Source organism: Miniopterus schreibersii, assembly GCF_964146895.1.
Source record: "Miniopterus schreibersii genome assembly, chromosome: 10".
Lineage (NCBI taxonomy): Eukaryota > Metazoa > Chordata > Mammalia > Chiroptera > Miniopteridae > Miniopterus > Miniopterus schreibersii.
This window is the reverse complement of record NC_138110.1, coordinates 51,666,874-51,688,963: the sequence shown is the minus strand read 5'-3', so window position 1 is coordinate 51,688,963 and position 22,090 is coordinate 51,666,874. Positions and strand designations below refer to the sequence as shown.

The following is a 22,090-nucleotide window of genomic DNA, read 5'->3' as shown; positions in this document are numbered from 1 at the left end:
CATAGACTGCCGAGCAAGGAAGATCCAAGTCTGAGTCCCAGCTCCACTGCCAACCACCCCAATGATCTTAGACAAATTAGTGAGCCTTTCTGAGCCTCAATTTTCTCACCTGTCAAATGGGGGCATAATCATGGCCCACTTCACAGGGTGCTTTTTGCAAGGATTAAATGAGGTTATGTTGTGTACAGTGCCTGGCACAGCTTGGGGACTGGTGCAGTGGTTAAACGTATTAGCCCATTGTCACTGTGCTCTGAATCAAACAACCACAGTGAGTTCAAAGCCACGGTTGCAAACTGGCAGCTCACAGCCCAGTCTGACCCTCAGGTATGCCTTTGTTTGGATTATACTGTGTTTTAAATAAAAGTTATAAAACTTGGGACTGTTCAGATGAAAATCTGGATTTCCGGTTTCTCTTGAAATGCTGTTTTAGAAATCCTGGGTTCTTGCCTGGCTACCATAGTGGGAGCCTAGGGACAGTTGTCCCTTAGATGAGCCCCTGCCTTGTGTTTTTAATTTTTGTGAGCACATACTCTGTGCCAGGCACTGCTCAAAGCAATGTAAATCTAGATTAATTCCCCTCCTCTTCCATCACCATTAGCACAAACACTTGGCTGTGTGCCAGACATTAATGTCTGAGCTCATTCTGTCCCCACAACTCTGAGAAGCGGATACTGTTATTAACCTCCTTTTACACGTGAGGAAACTGCGGCACAGAGATGTTGTGCAACTTGATCCAGATGGTGCAGTTAAGTGACAGCCAAAATTGAACCTAGGGAGTCTGACTCCAAAGTCTGTTCTCCTGTCAGTACACTGTACTGTTTCTCATATAATCATCACACTCTTATTAGGCTAGGATCCCATTTTACAGGTGTGGAAGTTGAGACTTGGTTCAGTTAAGTAACCAGCTTGAAGTCACACAACTAGTGGCAGGGCCAGGAATCAAAGCCTGGCACTCTGGCTCCGAAGACCCCACTTCTAAACTCAGTAATTTATTTCTGTTAAGCTCTGGAGAGTCTCCAGGCCCCAGATGTCCACCCCCCACAGTAGGAGCACCCACAAACTATCTCTCTCCTTATTGTGACTTGGATCTGCCTGTGCCCTTTCCACTGCCCTGGAGCAAGCTGTCTGCCAAGGGAGAGGCTGTGGGGGTGGAAGCAATGGGGCAGAGAGAGGTGGCTCCTTAATTCTAAGCAGGCAGGGCCCAGGGGTCAGGTCACACAGAGACACATTTCTTTCTCTTCACATGGGCGTGAGCTCTGGGACTCTGTAGGGGACATTCCACCCTAGCTGTGGCCTCAAGTGCCAGGCCGGCTGCTCTTCCTGCCTGGCCTCCCTGTCTCCCTCCTCCTGGGCCCTTCCTCCTGTTACAGAGCCATTATTGAGTAACTCAGCTCCAAGGGTCCAGCTCCAAGGAGTACCCGAGGGAGGTGTGAGCCACAGGACCTATACCCAAGGGGACTCTGCAGGGAACAGGGGCTCAAGAAGGCCCCACAGCAGCTCCCATGGCATCTGGCTCCACCTCTTAGCATTTGTGGGTCCCTGAGCTAGTGGCCTAACAACCTCTTTGGGGTTCACTTGCTTTATCTGTTAAATGGGAATAATTCTTTCACCGATCTCACAGAATTGATGTGAGGATGAAATGAATTAAACATTGAGGGGATTTAGTGTTTAAAAAATTATAAAATACAATCTAAATTCCTTACCCCTGGCCACCAGCCTTTGTCTTTGCCAGCCTTTCCAACTCACCTCATCCCCTGGCCCCTTTGCTCACTGGGCCCAGGCCCTGGCCCATTTCCTTTGCTCTAATTCACAAGCATGATTCTGCCCTCAGAGCCTTTGCACTTGCTGTGCCCTCTACCAGGACCAGTCTTCCCCCAACCTGCAGGGCCATCCCCATACTGCAGTTCTCATCAGAGATCTTTTCTATCAAAAGTAACTGTTCATTCACTCAACAGATGTCTACTCAGCCATGTGCCCAGCATTGTTTTTAAGTACTAGGAAGATAGCACAAAACCCATTTTCTCAGAGCCTGCCTTCTGGGGCTGTCAGGGCAAGAGGATGACAATAACAATAAATAAACAAAATGTATCACATATTGGATGGTGATACATACTATGGAGAGAGCAGGGAAGGACAGGAAATTCAGTTTGTTAGGGTGGCTAGGAAAGATGTCACTGGGAAAGTAGCACTTGAGTAAAGACCTGAAGGAGACAAGGGAGGGCACTTCATGGTGACATGAAAGAAGAGCCTTATGAGCAGAGGAAGCAGCAGGCACAAAGGCCCTGAGGCAGCGTATTCCTGGAGCACTTGAGGAGTAATAAGGAGGCTGGTGTGGCCCAGCCCTGGGAGCAAGGGGGTAATGGGGGAGATGAGATCAGAGGGATAACCATGTCCAACTTTGTGAGCTATTGGAAAGACCATGTCCAACTTTGTGAGCTATTGGAAAGACTTCGGCTTCTATCCTGAGTGAGATTGAAGCCTCGGGAGGGTTTGGAGCAGATGGGGGGTCTGATTTACATATTGACAGGATCCTTCAGGCTGCATATGACAGGGAGTGGGGACAGAATGGGAGCCCGGAGACCAGAGAGGAAGGTGCCACGATAACCCAGTGAGAAGGGATGGTGGCTTGGATGGAGTGGTAGCAATGGAGTGGTGAGAACAGGTCAGATTCTGGGCCAGTTCTGAGGGGACGGCCAACAGAACACCCAGCCGCGCTGTTCCACGTCCTGTGTTCTTTCCTCCACATTCCTCCTCTCTGTCAGAAGTTGTGTGCCCACTTATTGTTTGCTGTCGCCCCTAGAGTGTAAGTTCTCTGAGGGCGGACCTTGCTCACTTTAGTTGCTTATGCATCCCCACTGCTGAGAACAGGGTATGACACATAGTAGGTGCTTAAGAAGGATTTGTTGAATGAGTGACACAGAAGACAAAGCACTCTGCAGAACTGTGGGACTGAATGATTGAATGAGCGCCACCCTCTGTAAGCCCCAGGTGGTTTCACACTGCACAGCCTTTGCAAGTGCTGTACCCCTGCCTGGAGTGCCCGTCCTTTCCTCCTTTCATAAAGACAAATCAGTTGTGTACACAATCCTTATAAAATCTTGAAAAGTTAGGCCAAACTCCCCTCTGCCGCATCACCAGATCTTAGTCTTTTCCTCTCTTCTCCAGAAGTAGCCAGTTATCATATTTTGTATGGGTGCTATTTAAGACCTTTCTCACTAAAATTACATTTGTCTAAATGTATATTTATATAATTTATATATTATATTTATAAATGTATATTTACTGTAGAAATATAATAGTCTTGCTGGAAGAAAAATTTGAAAACACAAAGCTATCATACTAAATATATTTTTTCTATAATTTGTTCACTCAGGATACATTAACTAATGGTCTACCTCTTTTTAAAATAAATATATTTTTATTGATTTCAGAGAGAGGAGGGGAGAGGGAGAGAGAGAAACATCAATGATGAGAGTCATTGATCGGCTGCCTCCTGCACGCCCCCCACTGGGGATCGAGCCCGAAACCTGGGCATGTGCCCTGACCGGGAATTGAACTTCGATCTCCTGATTCATGGCTCGACGCTCAATCTCTGAGCCACGCTGGCCGGGCTACTTCTTTTTTTGTAAACTCATAGTATAACAAAGGATGAGTGTGCCCCCAGTTCATTTAGCCACTCCCCTACAAATGAACACTGAGGTTATTTTTAAATTTTTTGCTCTTGTGAGCAATGCTGCCGGGGGTATCGTCATGCAGGCTGCAGTTTGAACAAATGCACTCACTGATTCTCTAGGAAGACTCTGAGAGGTGGATCTGCAGCCTGTAGGGCCACAGAGAGAGTCAGTAGTTTCTCTTTTGTTCCTTTATTTCTCTAATCATGTAGTCAACAAGTTGTTTGATGTACCTACTGTGTACGAGGCACTGAGACCTGGTGGGGATCCAAGCCCTTCCACTGCCGGCCTTCAGGGACTTTGCCTGGTGACCATTACTCTGCTCCCAGGGGTCACTGCACATCACATCCTGCAGGGTGTGGGCTCAGCAGGGCACATGTGTATCCCCGCCCTGCGCTCAGCTCACTGTGTGAACCTGGGCAGATGTTTACCCCTCACTGAGCCTCAGCCTCCTGTCTAGATAAAGAAGGTTTATTCAGTAAATTATCCCCAAATGCCTGCCTTGAATCAAGCACTGGAATAGGTGCTGGGAATATAATAGAGAACAAGACAGACACGTCCCTGCTCCCAGAGATTATGTTCTAGCAAAAGGACAAGTACTGAATTTTTAAACAAATAAGGGATTTCAGATGGTGGTAATTTCTGTGACAAATAAAGCAGGAATGTGATGGAGAGTGGCCTGCATGTGGGCCAGAGGTTAGAAAAGCTTGAAAGTGATGTTAAAGGCTTTGCAGAATGCTGACCACTTAGAAAACACTCAGCAGTGCCCGGCCAGCATGGCTTAGCAGTTGAGCATCAACCTATGATCCAAGAGATACTGGTTCGATTCCCAGTCAGGGCACATGCCCAGGTTGTGAGCTCAATCCCCAGTAGGGGGCATGCAGGAGGCAGCCAATCCATGTCTCTCTCATCATTGATGTTTCTATCTCTCTCCCTCTCCCTTCCTCTCTCTGAAATCAATAAAGATATATTTTTTTAAAAAAGAAAGAAAGAAAACACTCAGCAGAGGTTAGCTGAATGTCACCCACACTCTAATGTGCATAGAATTACCTGGGGACCTTGTTAAACTGCAGGTTCTGATCCAGCCTAAGAGTCTGCATTTCTAACAAGCTCCCAGGTGATGCTCATGTTTCTGGTTGACCAGCCACTCTGAGTAGCAAGGTGCTAGCTGGGTGGTTCTCAGATCTTCTTGTGCATCCAAATCACCTTGGAAGTTTTGTTAGCATGCAGATTGCAGAGCCCTGCCCCCAACATTTCTGATTTGGGCAGGGACCCTGAGCATTTGCATTTCTAACAAGTCCCAGGTGTGCTGATGCTGCTGGTCCAGCAACCACACTCTAAGAACCAGGTTCCAGTGCTAGTTTCAAATCTGGTTACACATTGGAATCTCCTGGGAAGTTAAAAATGATAGTAATTTAATGCTAATGTCCAGATCCCACGCCCAGAGAGTCTAATTGGTCAGAAATATGACCCAGGCAACAGGACTTTTCAAAGCTCTCCAGATGAGTTTATTGTGCACCCAAGGTTGAGAACTATTGTTCTAGATGCTGAATTCCTCCAAGACAAGGACAATTTTTTATATCTATATATGTATTTAAATTTCTGTTCCAAATAAGTACATAGCTCAGTCTCTGGCTCGTGATAGATCCCTAAAAATTGTTTGTTTATGGGTAGGTGGGTGGGTGGGTGGGTGGATGGATGGATGGATGGATGGGTGGATGGATGGATGGATAGGTGGATGGATGGGCAGGCGGATGAATACAGAGCAGTTCTGAGGAATCACAGATAATTTCAGGTTGATATTGGCTTTGAATCTTTAGTAAAGTTTCCTTTACTTCCCCACCTCATTTTCCAGGTCTGTAAAGTACCGATAGGAACTTATGGGGAATAAAAGTGATAAGGCCCATGCAGGCCTTCAGCGCAGTGCCTGACCTATTGGGACCACTCGAGAAATGTTAGCTATCCTTCAGTACCATTCCAGGGAATCGCATCCCATCTTCTGGAAGGAGACGGAAAAGTTACAGAACTAAGAAAGTAAAGCTGAATAGAGACATTTCTTTCTTTTCTTTCTTTCTTTAACCCTTACCCAAGGATATTTTTTCCATTGCTTTTCAGAGAGAGCGGAAGGGAGAGAGAGAGAGAGAAAAACACAGATGAGAAGGAGACACATCCACTGGTTGCCTCCCGCACAAGCGCAGCCCAGGGATCGAGCCTGCAACCGAGGTGCATGCCCGTGGCCAGAATCAAACCTGGGACCCTTCAGTCCTCAAGCCGACACTAACCACCGAGCCAAACCGGCCAGGGCCAGAAATTTTTTTTCTTTTAAAATGCAGATCCGCTTTGCAAAAGCTGAGGCTATAATCTCATTAAGTGTTTCCTCCAGAGGTGAAGCCGCCCTGTGGACCCCCTGGGCTGTCCCTCCCCTGATTCCTGCCCTCCTCAGCCCTGGGCTTCACCAGGTCTGACTGTGAGCTTCAGCCTCCAATCCTGGCCTGGGGCTGGCAGATTTGGATTCATTTCACCCAAGCCCGGCTGAGCTGCCCAGGGCTTTGCCCGGGTCCTCACCTGGGGAGCCACAGGTCACCTTCCCCTTTCACACTTCTCAGCCTTTCTCAGCTGGCTTCCTGGGTGAGTTGGCACCCAGAGTGACCCCTGCCTGCACAGAACAGGATTGGTTGTGTTGAGGAAATCGCCAATTCCCTCTTTATGAAAAAGGGCACTGAGCATTATGAATTTCCTAACGCCCTCCATGGGTAAAGGACTTTCACTTACAGTGGTGTCTTCCAAACTTCACACATTCTCAAGCACTTTCTCTCTGCCATGTATTCATAGTCATTTGCTTATTCATCTTTCTTTAAAACAAGTCCCTTTCAATAAATTCATTTTAAAAGGATGACTTATGACCAGTTCCAGAAATGCAAAATTACAACTCTGATAGTCTTGTTATGACTCTAATACACATTAAAAAATCTGTGATGATTTAAATAGAAGAGCGTGTGTTTACATACCCCCTCAAATCCCCACACTCTGGGATATGCTGGCCTCATTCCTTTTAGTTCTCAGGAACAGCTCCAGGATGGACAAATGAATGTTTACTGTCACATGGTCACTCAATATGAGTGGAAATTGGGGTGCTCACTTCTGGATTCCTAATACAGTGCTCCTTCCTGCTGTCTCTGTCCTTGGTCTGGGAGCAATTTATACCACCCACGTGAGGGAGATGAGCTGACAGTTTATAGACATGCACCTTTTATGGCAAAGACCTGCCTTAAAACAGAAATTGTCACTAGAAATTGTTTCATCTCACAGGGATCAGTTAGAAGTGGCCCCTGGGGTCCAATTAGACAACATGATAGTGGTTGCTGCTTTCAGAATCATTAGCTTCTTAATGCTCCCAGTGAGCGGTGAGAAAAAAAAAAAAGTGTGAACATTCAAATTGGGCTCCTGGATTTAAGTGGCTTAAGCAAGGCCCCAGGAGAATGGAAAGCTAATAATAGCTGCTGCTCGCTGAGCAGTTACCATTTGGCAGGTACCTGCCTGTGTAATCCTTGCAGCAGCCCTGCAGGAATGAGATGTTGCCCCAGTTTTCAGATGTGGAAACCGAGGCTTAGAGAGAGAAGGTGACGGTCACAAATTCACACAGTTTTATTGCAGCAGAGCAGGATTTGGACTTGAGTCGGACCCCTTCTTGCCCGCATGCTTCCTTCGGAAGGAATATTAAGTTAACAAACGCTGAGATCTGGGCTGCAGATCTAGCCCACAGCAGGTGCATAATACACATTTGTTGAATGGATGAATGATGAACAGTGTGTGCATGTCCTTGGGCAAGCTACTTCACACAGTCACTCACACTCATAGTCACACACAGTCACATACACTCACAGTCACACATCAGCGTGCACTTACACACAAAGGCCCCAGCTTTAGTTTCCTCACATTAAAATTGGATCTGTATTTTGCTCACTTATATTACTTTCTTGGCCCCAATATGCATTCGAGTTTATAACTTCAGGAATGGAGATTTATTTTTATGAACCCAGAATTGTGATACTTTTTAGTCATTTGCAGTTCTTTATTAGCTCATGGTCTGAACTCTTGCTGTTCAAAGTGTGGCTTGTGCGCCTGCTGTGCCAGCATCACCTGAGAGCTGCCTTGCCCTGCAGACCCAGAGTCTGCATTCTAACAAGATGCCCAGGCCAGTGCTGTGCACACTAAGGTTCCAGGTGCAATGCTCTATGCCGTCCACTTTCTTCTTTGTACCTTGCTATAATTATAATTTAGTTCTTATTAATGTAATTTTTGTTTGCCACCCATCTCCCCGCTAAACAGGAGCGTCCATGAGGGCAGGGACCCTGTCTACTTTTGCTCACTACAGGAACCCCGTTCCTAGCATATGCCTGGCACGTGGTAGGCAACGAATAAATGAATGAGCCCATCCCAGAGGCTCTGGCCATCCGCTGAGCTCATCCTTCTGCCTTCACCCTTAGGAAGCTGGGGAGGAAGCAGTTTTAAATTCAGAAGTAGATGGAGAAGGTTCTCTGCCCCTCCCCACTTGAGAGCTGCCTGCCCCATTTTATGTGCCATCCACCCCTCTGAGACACATGGGGAAGCCCGGAGTAAATAGATGTGGCTCTGGTGAGCCAGGCCACCTAGGGCTGCTTCCACCACTGGCAACATGGGTATAAGTCGCCATCAGTGACTCCTCCACTGACCTCACCCTCGCCCATCATAGCAAGTTCAGTGACACTGACAAGGTTAAGAACAGGAAGCTGTGATCACTGGGAGGTCCATCTCCATCTACCAGGCAGCGGATCCCACAGACACCAAAGGAGCTGCTGCTGCTGAACATGGTCGCCTTCACCACCCCGAAGACGCGTGGAGCTCACTTGAAGAGTGGAGTCAGAGGCTTATCTGCCCCTTGTGTGCCCATGTTTCTGATAGGGTGCCCAGGAGCAGTATGGCTACTCCCCCTAGATTGCCAGCATGCTTGCCCCACTCACACCTGCTGCCAGGGCCTGTAACACTTTGGCATCGTGGAGAGACTCGTTACCACACTGTCTTTACCGCCACTGGCAAGCTGAGGCCCGAGGGCCATGCTGCCGCCCAGAGCATCGTGCCTGCACCCAGTGATGCTGCCAAGGCTACGAGCAAGATCACTCCCGAGCTGCATGGGAAGTGCTCTGGCCCGGCTCCCTTGTCCCCCTCCATGTGTCTGGCTGGCTCTGACTGCCATCAAAAACAGTGCATCCCAAAGTGGTGAAGCAGGTATCTGGGGCATCACCGAGAGACATCCCAGGCTACACTGAGCACAAGGTTGTCACCTGAGAGTTGAACAGTGATGCCAACTCCTCCACCTTGCTCATCACGGCTGGCATTGCCCACATGCCCACTTCCTGGTATGCAGAAGGTGCGTGGCTACAACTGCAGGTGAACCTACCAGTCCCCATGCCAAGAACTAACAGCCCTGGAACACAGCAAGAGCACCAGGGAAGAGAGAGGCTCTCTGCTCCTGGGAGTCCCTGCCCCACCTCTGCACCCATCGTCATCCTTAACACAGGCCCCGCCCAGGCACCTGAAGGAGTCTGAGAGCCTTATATTGTCACATACTGTCAGGATTCTCAGTGACACCTGTGCCATCCTTCGCTGGGAAAAAAGGAAGGGAGGAAAGATCATTCCATTTATAATCCACTCATTTTCTAGATTCTCAATTCCCCCAAGTGCCTCAGGATGAAAAAGTTAAATGGGATACCAATTTTAAAAATAAGAACAACCCAAAAAACCCAGATAAAAGCCCGCGCTTTCCCCTTATCACACAATCTGCAAGAGGAAAATCTCTTTGCACTTCCTGAATGCCTGTGCCTGGCTTGCACAGCCTTCCTGGGCTTGCCGGGGTGGGGATGGGAGAGATTACAGGTTTGCACAGCGGGAGAGGGAGGAGGGCAGATCTCTCTACAGTTCAGAGGAACAGAGGAAGCTGGAGTGAGGGGAACATGCAGATCATGGCAGAGCGGCTGTGGGGCAAAGACTCTCACTTCAGATTTATGGGATGCCAAGTTGATGCCAGCCCGTAGGAATGTTTCCATAGATTCAGGTTTTTATGAATATTTACATATCGATTAAAGAAAACATGTTCAAAGTGTTTAACTCAGTAACTTATGTACTAAGCACACTCAAACCATGGGGTTTTACCAATAATGAGATTGTGGCTGCTTTGGAATGAGACAGTTCTTTCTCCAGTCCTGTGGGAGGGTGAAAAGGGGAAAGCAGGAGGCCCTGCCTGGAGCAGCATTGAAATTAGCATTGAATGAGCACCTACTGTGTGCCAGGGGCTTCCCTTGGTGTTAGTCTGTTCCAACTTTTCTTTTAATAAGACATATAGTAAGAAATCTGTTTTTACACTGCCATTCAGTACCCAAACACACACACACAACACACAACACATTCTTACTTCTATAGCTGGAACAAAAACTTCGCACAGTTCCTTCTTACTATGAGCAGTCCACGCTGATAGTGTCTCTTCTATTCTTTAATTCCAGTGGTAGCTCTTTAAATGGACTTCAGGACTATAACCCTAATCCTGGTGATTTGGGACTCGAACAGAATTTAACTCATCTGGCGATTAGGGGATCGGACCCGGCAGTCCAGTAGCCCTTGGATTCAAGCCCAGTTCCCATGCCCATAGCTTGTTTGGCTTGAGCAAGGCACTTAGCCTTCCCCAGTTTCTCCGTCGGTACATTGGTGAGAATGCCATAGCCTGTCTTGTGCTGTTGGGAGGACTGAATGAGGTCATGCGTACAGGCAGTGAACTCGGGCCTGGCACATAGTGAACTTCTAAGTGGACGAGAGCTGCTCTTACTATGAGGACCATCATTGTGGGCTGCAGTGTCCTGGTTGTGACGACAAACTCTGGAGCCAGACCACCCAGGTTGAGATCACAGATCTACCCCGAATGACCTGTGTGGCCTTGGGCAACTTATACTCTCTGTGCCTCCAGGTTTTCATCTGTAACAGGAGGATGTGACTAGAACCCTGCTCATGGGCAGATTATGAGGATTAAAATAATTAACCCAGATAACGTATTCAGAAGAGAGCTCGGTGCATCACAGCACAGGGTCAGTGACGGATACCATTGTCATCTCCTCATTTAATCCTCACACATCCTGGTGAGATAAAGATTTTCCCCATTTCACAGGAGGGAGCTGAGGCCCAGAGACTTTAGGCAGCCTGCCCAAGTCTCTGCTACTAGCTGGTAGAGTTGGAATTGCAAGTTGGTCATCTGAGCCTCCAGCTCAGGGACTGAGAGGCTCAGAGCTCTGGGGACCTTGGAACATCTCTCAGGAGGCACAAGGACACTCCAGCCACTGCCTTACATACCAAGGAGCATGAATTGGCAGATTGGTGCTATCAATAGACGTGTTATCTAATATTTTCCAGGGATCCACAGTGAGAACACTGAGTTGTAAAAGATGACATAGAAGTGAACTGTCCATTTGTTAAACTATCTTCTTGCGAACATCTCTCCCCACTTAGTTCTATCATCTTTTCCTCGCTTCCTGCATTATTGTCTCCCACCAAAGGTTGGATGCTGGGTGCCCAGGGATACGGCTGAATCAGGAACCCAGGCCATTTTCATGTCCCTGCTGCACACCCAGCTGGAGCCTAGGAGATGATCCAAGCTATGCCTTCCCCTCAGTGCTGGGGCCAGCCCCACCTGAACCCCATGGAATGAAACTGGGGAGGGAGGGAAGAAACATCAAAGTGATATCATCGAAAGAAGGGAAATGGATGTTGAGAGTCAGGAAACCAAGATCAGGTCCCAGTTGTGCCACTATCTAGTCATGTGACCTGGGCCAATCACCTTGTTTCTGTCCCTTTGGCCTCAATTTCTCCATCTGTACAATGCGGGGGGGGGGGGGGGATGGATTTCACTCTGATGTTTTGAAATGCTATAGATTCTTTCTCTGTAGTCCTTCAATTAGTACCTGGAGACAGAGCTCACCCAGAAAGAGTTTTGCAAAGAGAGTGCTAAGATGCGCCTCAGGTAAACTCTTGTTAGTGAGAAAGTCCCTGGCAGCAACTCTCTAAGTTTCTCCCCACTTAAGCTGGCGTCTGAAGCCACAGCCTCTGTGGGACATCACTCTGACAGCTAAAGCCCTTCCACTTTGTCTTTTCCCCTCCAGGCATCACCACATCGGCACGTCCACGAGTGTCCCAGCTCTTGGCGAGGTGAGTACCCTTGCCTCGGCCCGTTGCCTTGTCTCCTCGCGCCCTCTGCTTGCTTCTCTCTTGGAGGACAGACACCTCGAGCCAGATTCGCTGGAGAGGAATCGCAAGGCCAGCACTGAGTGACGTTGAGCAGTGGAGGCCACCTCCCGGGCCTCAGCCTCACCGTCTGGAAAAGGGGGACAGCCGTGATGCCTGCCCCATGAAATGAGCTAAAACGTAAAAAGCACTCAGGAGCGGCCTGGAATGGCGTTTTGAGAGTGTTGGCTGTTGTTTTCACCTTTCTTTGCCCTTTTTTTCCCTCTTTCCTCTCTTTCTTCCCCCCTTTCCTACAACTAGACTTTCTCAGTGCCTCCCCCCTCCCTTTTCTCTCTTTCCCTTTCCCTCCTCCCCCTTGTCTCTCTTTCCCTTTCCCTTCCCCCCTCTCCTTCCTCTCTCCCTCCCCGCTTTGCCCTTCCCTCTGTCCCTCTCTCCCTCCGCTTCCTCCCTCCCTCCGCACCCCTTTCTCTTTCCTTTCCTCACCTCTCCCTCCTGCCTTTCACCCCTTTTTCCTGCTCCGACACTCACCCAACACTCTTGGGTACCAAGCCCCACACACAGCCCTGGAGCCTCGGAGATCCCCACCCTCGAGTGCTTCCAACCTAGTGGGGAGACCAGCCAGTAATCAGAAATCTCCACCCTACGTGCAGGTGGCATGACCGCGCCACCGGAGGCTGCGCAGGGACAGTGGGAGCTCAGGGATGGGCGCAGCTTACCCAGGCCCTCAGCAGCCTGTCCCGAGGAGCCCTCCGGGTTTGGCCTGGAGGGATGGCCAGCATCTTATCAGGACTTGCACCTCCCAGAAACAGACCCTGAAGGAGCTGCTTCTAAGGAGCACCTTTCTCAGCCTTCCTTTCCCTCCAGATGTTTTGGGGGTTGTTAGTAGCAACTGAAGTCTGTTAAACCTTCCTTCTTGCTTTATGGCCTCAGGATTAGAGAGCTCCCCCATCTTTTCTCCAGGTTTTCATTTCAGCCTCAGTTTAATCCAAGTCAGGTAAATTGGTTTTAATGAGAAGCAGGAGCTGATCATCTTGTATTTCCACTTTCAACTTCTAAGGACGGGTGTCAATTGGGAACATTTCAGATAAGGTTCACTTAGAGGTCCCAACCCGCTGGATGCATTTCCAGACACCTCCCAGAGAAGGAACATTGGCCAATCAGACACCTTCTCGTATTGGTTCTGGCATCTCCAGCTCAGATGAGTTTCTTATGCATTTTGGAACCAGTTCCCCAACCCTGCATCACAGGAGAAATCAAAAAGAAAGACAGACACGAGAACATCTTTTTTATCATTCCATAAAGTATTGCATCCATCTCACACCTGCCATGAGGCTTCATACGTAGGAGGGTCTCTGGAACGAAGCAGGTTTTCACTTAAGTGACGTATCCAAAATGGAATCAGATACTGATTGGGGAACCTCATTAACATTTGCTGGCAAGCATGCCGGTTAGAGCAGTTAGATACAGGGTGTCAGGTACACATGGCTCTCGTGTCCAGGTATGTAACCTGAAGGGCGAGGGGGCAGAGCGCAGTGATTAAGCGCATGGCCTCTGCCACCAGGGTTCAAACTCTGTATCAGCTGTGGGATCTTTTGGATTGCTTCGTCTCTCTTTGCCTGTTTTCTTACCTGTAAAATTGGGATAAGAATCATAACTACCTCCAAGGGTTGTCACAGTTGTGAGGTTTAAATGAGCCAATCCGCATTGTCATTGGGACAGGACCTGGCATGTGAAAGGCACAAGAATGGTTAGCTGTTTTTATCATGCGGTGGGCCCAGTGGAGACTGTGGCAGACAGAGTGTGGTCGTCTGGAGAGGTGGCTGCTACTCAAATCCAGCTGGTGGCACTCCACCTGAGTGCAGACTCAGGCTTGCCAAAGCCTCTGCTTTGCAAGAGGAGATGGAAGTAAGGAGGAGCGGTTTTAAAATATTGGCAATGAATTCAAATAAATAACCGTACTAGCCAAAGAAATTATATCCATGGATGCAGGGACTGCACATGGCCCCTGGGCCACAGTCTTGCCCCCTTCCTGTTAGAACAGCCCCCTTGGCTTTACTTACTGCTGCCTGTAGGTGGGAGGCAGCAAGTTTCATGGTTCCAAGTGCAGCCGTGGGCTCTGGAATCAGATTCCTGAGTTTAAGTTCTAGATTTCCCACTTTCTAGCTGTGACTTCAGGTCTCTGACCTTCAGTTTCCTCTTCTCTAAAATGAGAGGTGTAAGACCCGCACCCCTGAGAGTTGATACGAGATTGATCTGATGAGATTTCATGCACACATTGGGCCTAAGTGACACAATTCATAGCCTGTGGTAAGAACACAAAGATTGGTAGCAGCCATTATATTAGAGATGTCTCAAGGAAGGAGCCCTTTAAATCCTAGCTCTTCGTGGAATCTGTCATTCCCCATAAAGTGCAGAATCCATTTGTGTTCATTCACTGGTTGCAAGTAACAGAAATTGACTCCAGCTGATGTAAGCCCAAAAGGACTTTTTTTGAGGTTTCTGTGTTCTTTTTTTATTGAATTTATTGGGGTGGCATTGATTAGTAAAATTATATAGGTTTCAGGTGTACAATTCTCTATTACATCACCTGTACATTGTCAAGCCTTTTCATGTTCCTGTCTCCCAGTAATGTTGAGTGAGTGGTGAAAGTAGACATCCTTGCCTTGTTCCCAATCTTAAGGGAAACCCTTGCAGTTTTTGCCCATTGTCTCTGCCCAGGAAAGAGTAAATACCCAAAGGAAAATGGTGGTGTTGATACCAAAATAAGGGGGAAGGGATGCTGGGCTGGGCTTGGAGATTTAATCTTCTCTCCTTCTATACAGACCTTGCCCACGTGTCCTACCCAGCCAGCCTCCTGCAGCCATGGCAGCCTACGGCCAGACACAGTACAGTGCGGGGATCCAGCAGGCCACCCCCTACACAGCTTACCCACCTCCAGCACAAGCCTACGGGATACCTTCTTACAGTGAGTACCTGCCAAAGCCCTTGCTTTCCCCCTGAGTCCCAAACATCATGATCTCCTGTCCTGTTGCCTCAGTTAAATGCAGAATGATAAGTGGTTCCAGCCTAATTTTGTGTTGGAGATAGAGAAGGACAGACGCTTCAAATATGGTTCAAGTTCTACAGGCTATTTCAAGGTCTCTTTTGATTGCAAGAGTAAGAAACTTAACCCAGGCTGGCTTAGGGGAAAATGTAAATTTAATGATTCACACACTGGGAACTGACATCAGGAATGGCTGGATCCGGGTGCTCAATTGATGTCAGGAGGAATACATCCCACTCCATGTTCAGATGTTTTCCCCTGAGTTGGTTTTACTCCCACACATGTTCTTCCCATGTGGCAGCAAAGATGGTGCCTATCAATTCTGAGTTTGCATCCTTTCGGCTCACCACTCCCAGTGGAAGGAGAGCTCATCTTTCCCAGTAGATCCACCAGAATCCCATACTGACCCTCACTGGCCCAAATTGGGTCATGTGACAATAGTTAGAGCAAAGCAAGAAGGTGGAAATGAGAGAGACAAGGAGGCCGAAGTATATGGATTGTATATGAGGGAGGGATGGTTCTCTTCAAGGAAAACAGTGATGGTATCAGAAGGAGAAATGGATGCCAAGAAGGCAAAATCAACAGAGCTACAGACCTTGACTGTCAGAACCCTGCTGCTAAGAACTGAGACTCAGTGAACCAGGCCCACCATCCACTGCTTACCTGTCTGAATGAGTCAGCGTCCTCCAGAGAAACAGAACTGATGGGATGGAAATAGATATTTGAGATTGATGATAGGTAGGTAGATAGATAGATAGATAGATAGATAATAGATAATAGATAATAGATAATAGATAATAGATTATAGGAATTGGTTCACCCAGTTATGGAGGCTGAGAAGTTCCAAGATCTGCAGTTGGCAAGCTGGGGACCAGGAGAGCCAGTGGTGTCATGACATACATGCAAGGTAGAGGTTCCAAGGCCATGCTGGCCTTTTAGATGAGGGGCTGAGTCAGCTGAAAACTGAGAGATGAGCATGTGCAAGTTAAGGAGGGAGAACATCCAGGCAGAGGGGACCATAGTGGAAAGGCCTGGGCAGGGAAGACATTTGGCAAGTCCAAGAAGCTCAGTCAACTGGAGCACAGTGAGGGACAAGGTGAGCAGAGCCTGTGAGGCCTGGGAGGGATTTGGGATTTTATTACAAGTAAGAAAGGAACTCCCATTGGTACTGTATAAGCAGAAGGCTGTAGGACACAGCCTGTGTGCTTTCCAGACCACTGGAAAGCTGTGTGGGGAGGTCGGATTGCAGGGGAGCAGAGGAGAAGCAGGAAGGCCAGTTGGGAGACTGATACCCTGAGTGGGGTGATGGTGGAAGCCCGGGACAGGGCAGTGACATACAGAAGTAGACAGATTCAAGACTAGTTCTGGAGGTAGCAGTGACAAGTCCTATGGGCTTCACATCAGGCATTGGTAATGGTCAGCATGGTTGACCTGCTGCCACCCACAGTTCTCAGTGCTATGTGTCCACTCATTTCTTTAATCCCCCTGTAACCCTATGAGGAAGGTCCCATATTATCTTCTCTTGAGGGATAAATGAGTGGAAGCTCAGAGAAGGCAAATAACTCCCCCAGGTCACCCAGCTGGTTGGTAAGAGAGGTGGAATTAAACCCAGACAGCCTGGCTCAGAGGTCCAAGCCCAAGACCACACTCTGTTGCCGGAGTGCGCGTTCCATAAATCCTGCGGATTACCTGTGACAGACCTTGGCCAACAGGTGTGGGCACCATTTTTAGCTTTCTGTCCCTCCTGTGCTAGAAGACTTGTGATACAGTCGCATGTAAGTTACCCGCCTGGCCGACAGCCAAGAAAAATGAAGCCATATTATTTTTCAGCATAAAAGAGAAACCCACTCCTGTTCCCAGACAAAACATGGCATTGGGTGGAAATTAATTTGGTTCAAAGTCATTTCATGGTCTCAGTTACTTTCAGAGAGTCTGTTCTCTGACAACGCAGCATAGGTGCTAAGAGCACACACGTCCTGGGTTCACACCCCGCCGCTGCCCCTTGCTGGTCCTAAGACCCTGGGTGAATTTCGTCATTCATACATTGGAGCCAAACTAAGTCCGGCCTCCTTGCGGTTGCTGTGAAGATTCAGTGAGATCGTCTGCATAGGAGCGATCTTTTATTGTGTTCCAATAAAATTTTATTTACACAAGCAGGTAGTAGGCCATATCTAGCCCATGGGCCATAATTTGCCAAACCCCTGACCTATATGAAGGGCTCAGCTCACACGGCCTGGCCCAAGGGAAATGCTCAATCAATGCAGTAGAAGCCAGGCTGCTATGTACACCGGGAATGTCCTTGTCACTGGATAATGACAGGTGAGATGACAAGCCATTGCCCTTCACATATGCCTGTGCCTGAGCAAGCAGTGTTTGCTCATGGTCTAGAGAACCCTTGTTGAATCTTGTTGGGAAACTTTTCTTACTGCTCCTTGGCAAATAGCATTATTACCTTTGTTTAAATAGTTGCAGAGAAATAACACAATTGAGTAAACTAGAGACAAGGAGGTTAGGAGGACTATTTTTTCTCAATTGATTATGCAACATTTAATTATGCAACATAAAAGAATAAAGAATAACCCTACAGATACCCATGAACTGACTGTCCAACTTAAAAAACATAAAGAAAATGGAGGTTCTCTCCCTTTCTTCTCAGATATACCCACAGCCCTGGAATTGATGTTTCTCATTCCTCTGTTTATCATTTCTTTGTATACAGTAGGAGCCAGCAAACTTTTTCTGTAAAAGAGCCTGATGGTGAATTTTGGCTTTGCAGGCAATACAGTATTATAACTACTAAACTCTACCACTGTAGCTCGAAAGCATCACAGGTAATGTGCAAATGAATGGATATGTCTGTGTTTCAATAGAACTTGGTTTGCAAAACCAGGCAGAAGGTCACGTTTGGCCTGTGGGCCATAGTTTGCAACCAGTGATGGAGAGTATTATTTTGCACGTTTGTGGAATGAAAGAATGACTGAGCATATTCTTGCAGTTTTGTCTGGATCTATTTAAAACAAAAAATGTACACACTCTCGGACTCAGCGATTCCACTTCTCACATCCAAGCTAGACAAACATTCTAACACTGCGTGAGGAGGCGTGTCCGTTCTGTCACAGGCGGCGATAGTAAGAAAATTAGAATCAACCCAGGGTCCGTCATCGGCGGGCTGGCTGAGTAAGCAGTGATGCTCATACTTTGGATTTCCACTTGGCCACTAAGACAAATGAGCCCACAGCTTGAGGAGAGTGAGCGAGGAAACATGGAGAAAGCAAAGGTCGGAGGGGCGAGCAGAGCCCAGCTAGGACCTGAGGCCACCCGGGAGTTTAGATTTGACTCCAGGCACACTAATACACCATTAAACCTTCCTAGCGGGCTGAGCAGAAGAAGTTGCCTGTAAATACTGCTCGTTGCTGTCACCACGATTGTTTCTAAAGCCTTATACCGTCTGTTGCGTAAACTCCTTTCATACCCATTATTGACAGGCATCAAGAGAAGGAAAGGGAAAGCTTGGGTTCAAAATTACTGGCCAATTGTGAGACCCCAATTGAGTAGCCTGGCTTTCTGTGCCTCAGTTTCCATGTCTTTAGAATGGGGAAAGCAATATTGCCAGTTCTGTGGGATTGTTGTGAGAATGAAGGAAATGTGTGTTGCTAAGTAGCTCATTCAGAACCTGATATGTTTATCGTTTCCCCTTCCTTTAATCTCCCGACAACTCTGCAGGCAGGTATCAGTATCTTATTTCATAAGGAGGAGAAACAGTCCAAGTCACCAAGGAATGATGCAAACTTCCAGGACTCCACACAGACCCTTGACTCAAAATCCATCATTTTACCCCACTAAGCATTCTCTTCATTTATGGGAGTGGATGGGTGAGGAGGGGAGAAACCTCACTTACAAAACCATCCCCAGAACTAGAAATGTTCTTTTCAAAACACAAATTTAAATAGTATCAAAATCCTATTTTACACCTTTAAGATAGACCAAAATAATCAAAGTTTATTACATTTTCAATAAAAATACAATGTATGGGCTTTGGATGATGGATCAGCCCCCCTCCTTCGATACAGTCCCTTCTCTAGCCAGTTGCTGATGGAATTGGAGCCTGTGCTTTGGAGATGTCAGAGTTTGGCCAAAACAGAAGGAAGATTTGTAACTGTGGCTTTTGGATAAGCAGTAACCCCCCATCACAAAAAACAGAGAATGTGTCTTAGGATTCAGTAGAATCAGCTTTACAGAGAAAGGATGGTTCATTCAACACCACCCAAACTCCTGATGAACTTTAAGCCATATGTGGTGCTGCTCCGGGGAGTAGGGGTTTGTAAACTCACTACCATCAGAGCCAGGCAGGAAGCATGAAGCTGGCCACATGTGCAAAGTAGAGCACCTTAAACCCAGCCTCAGTGTCTCGGAGACAGCACAGAATCCGTAGTGGCCTGGGAAACACAAATTGGGAGGTCTCTAGGGGCAGGCAGCTTGTCGTCACATGGGAATACAGGCGTAACACCAACCCGCTGCTCAAGAGAAACCATAAGTCCAGATTTTTTAGTGAAATCTCCTGAGTTTTAAACAAAAACAATTAATTTCAGATTTTCCTTAAAAATATGCAGGCCTAGCAAAATATGTCTGTAGACTAACTTTGACTCACAAGCCAACAGCTCACATCTCCTGGTTCGGAAGCTGATAAACTTACAGGCCGTCTTGCCCCAGTAGCTCTTCTGCAGGTGACAAGGAAGCATCTTAATGGTGTCTCTGGTGCTTCTTCCTGCTTCCAAGGCATCAAGACAGAAGACAGCCTGAACCATTCCCCGGGCCAGAGTGGATTCCTCAGCTACGGCTCCAGCTTCAGCACCCCATCCACCGGACAGAGCCCGTACACCTACCAGATGCACGGTCAGTGTGGCGCTGGGGCCCCTCCCTGCCCTCCCCTGGCATTGCCTGAGTTGGGTGTCATTCACTCAGTTATTCGCAGATTTATTGAGTGCCTACTATGCGCCAAGATTCATCTCAAGTAGTAGAGTTACAATGGTGGACAGAACAGATACGAGATCTGCCCTCCTAGAGACCGACACTAAGCAAAGCAACAAATAAATCGACTAATTTGGGAGGAGTTAAGCGCAATGAAGTGAGTAAGCGTGGTGTTTGGATAGGGAGTGATGAGCAGTTGGGGGAGGCGGTGATCAAGAGATGTGGAATATGTAACTTTAGGTAGAGTCATCAGGAAGGCTCTTTGAAGAGGTGATGTTGGACAGAGACCCAGAGGGCAAGGTGGAGCCAGCATGTGCAGACCTAGGGAAGAGCATTCCAGGCAGAGGAAACAGTGCAGACGCCAGATGGAGGGAAATGTTTTGACATATTTGAGGCACAGAACTAAGGCCAGCAAGGCTGGAGCACACACACTAAGGTAGGAAGAGGAGAGAGTCTTGGAGAGAAGGTAGAGCTGAATCACACAGGCCTTGGGGGCTGTTGGCTTTGATTTTAAGTGTGATGGGACAGGAAGTCCATTGTACACTCAGAGAAGTGCTGGGTGGTGGGAATAGTGGCCAGGCAGGTAAAGGAGCTGTTTCGGCAGGAGGTTCAAGGCTGCATCCCCATAGGGTGGCCTTAGAAGGGGAAGAAAGAACTCCAGTGCATAACTCCCTCCTGAGATATACGAAGACACTGGCCTGCTAGATCCTCCTGTGGCCACCTCCACTCTTCTACCACCCATGGGCCCCTCCTCTTCTCCAGTGGCCCATTGGGAGCATGTTAGGGCTGATGCACGGAACAGAGGGCTAGTGGCAGTAATTTTGGAGTTCTTCATCTGGCATTTTTTCCTTCATGAAAGCTGGTAAAAATGACCACCGAGGGTCTGAAAAGTCATGTGCAAACCTGAAGGGGTAATGACAAGGTGGTGGGCTAATGAGTGATTGTACTTTTAAAAAATACTATTTGCATATATTGTCACTTTACCTTTTAAAAATGGATGTCAAGGGCAACCTTTTGGGGAAAAACATTGTGAAAGGACAGCAAATGATCGTAAGGGTATGTAAGAGAAATGGGGCAATGAGCACTGATGCCCAGCACTTGGAATAGCTCCCATGTAAAAGTCTACATCAGATTGTGCTGGCGACACCATCAGCTGACGTTAGCCAAACACTCACCACGTGCCCCCTGGTGTTGCTGGATCATCTTATACAGCCTTCATGGCACTCCAAAGCATCGATGCTGGTATTATTCCCATTTTCCAGGAGAGGAAACTCAGACATAGAGGGAATGACTGATCTTCAAATGCAATGGGAAACAGACTGAGTCAGGTCTCTTGGGGATCTGGTAGAATCCCAACCCCCAGCCTCGCCCAAAGCCCATGCTTTTTGTCATGGTACTGTCCTACCTCCTCTTCCTCTGCTGTCACCTCTGTCACCCCACAGTAGCCTTCCTGAGTTTCCCTGAAGGGTACAAGCTGCTGGGACCATTCTCTAAGTGAAGAGTGAATTGTGGTACCAATGCCAATAATAAAGACTTGTGAAGACACTGAACTTGAACTTGCATTTGGGCCAATCTCGAGCCAGCTTTTTTCCAGCTCTGCCCATAGCAACAGAACTTACTGCCTCGGGGCCTCTAAAGCTGCAGAGGTTGAACAGTGACAGTCCACCCTCCCCCATGTTGACACCTCCCTCCCCAGCCCACTGTGTAATAAGTGGGTTAAGTTATGTAGGAATGTTTCCCCACCCACTCATCATTTATTCTGTGTTACTGAGCACCAGCTGTATGCCTGGCACCCTTTTAGGCGCTAGGGGTACAGCAATCAACAGACAGTTCTCTCATGGAGAGAGATGGGCAATAATCAATTAACAAATAAATAGATGGTTACAAATATTAGTAAAGTGTGTGAAAGACAATAACAAGGCAGTGTGATGGGCATTGAGTTGGGGAGTGGTGATGGACATTACGTAGGTGGTTAGGGACACCTGAGCAATAAAAAAGATCCAACCATGTGAGCAGCTGGAGACAGGACAGTCCAGGCAGAGGGGACAGCCAGAGCAAAGGCCCTGAGGCAGGAAAAGGCTCTCATTGTTGAAGGACTCCAAAGGAGACTCAGGAATCTGGGTATAGTGAGCAGGGGAAATGAAAT

The 22,090-nt window shown here is 47.8% G+C and overlaps 1 protein-coding gene across 2 annotated transcripts in view; it reads left to right on the top strand.

Moving 5' to 3' along the window:
* EYA2 (EYA transcriptional coactivator and phosphatase 2) overlaps window positions 1-22,090 on the top strand; it is a 201,995-nt gene that overhangs the window by 70,467 nt on the left and 109,438 nt on the right. For both annotated transcript variants that reach the window (XM_081149090.1, XM_081149089.1), the window contains exons 3-5: window positions 11,852-11,897; window positions 14,756-14,898; window positions 19,753-19,869. In XM_081149090.1, coding sequence (XP_081005216.1) covers window positions 11,852-11,897; window positions 14,756-14,898; window positions 19,753-19,869 — 306 coding nt within the window. The remainder of the gene's footprint in view (window positions 1-11,851; window positions 11,898-14,755; window positions 14,899-19,752; window positions 19,870-22,090) is intronic.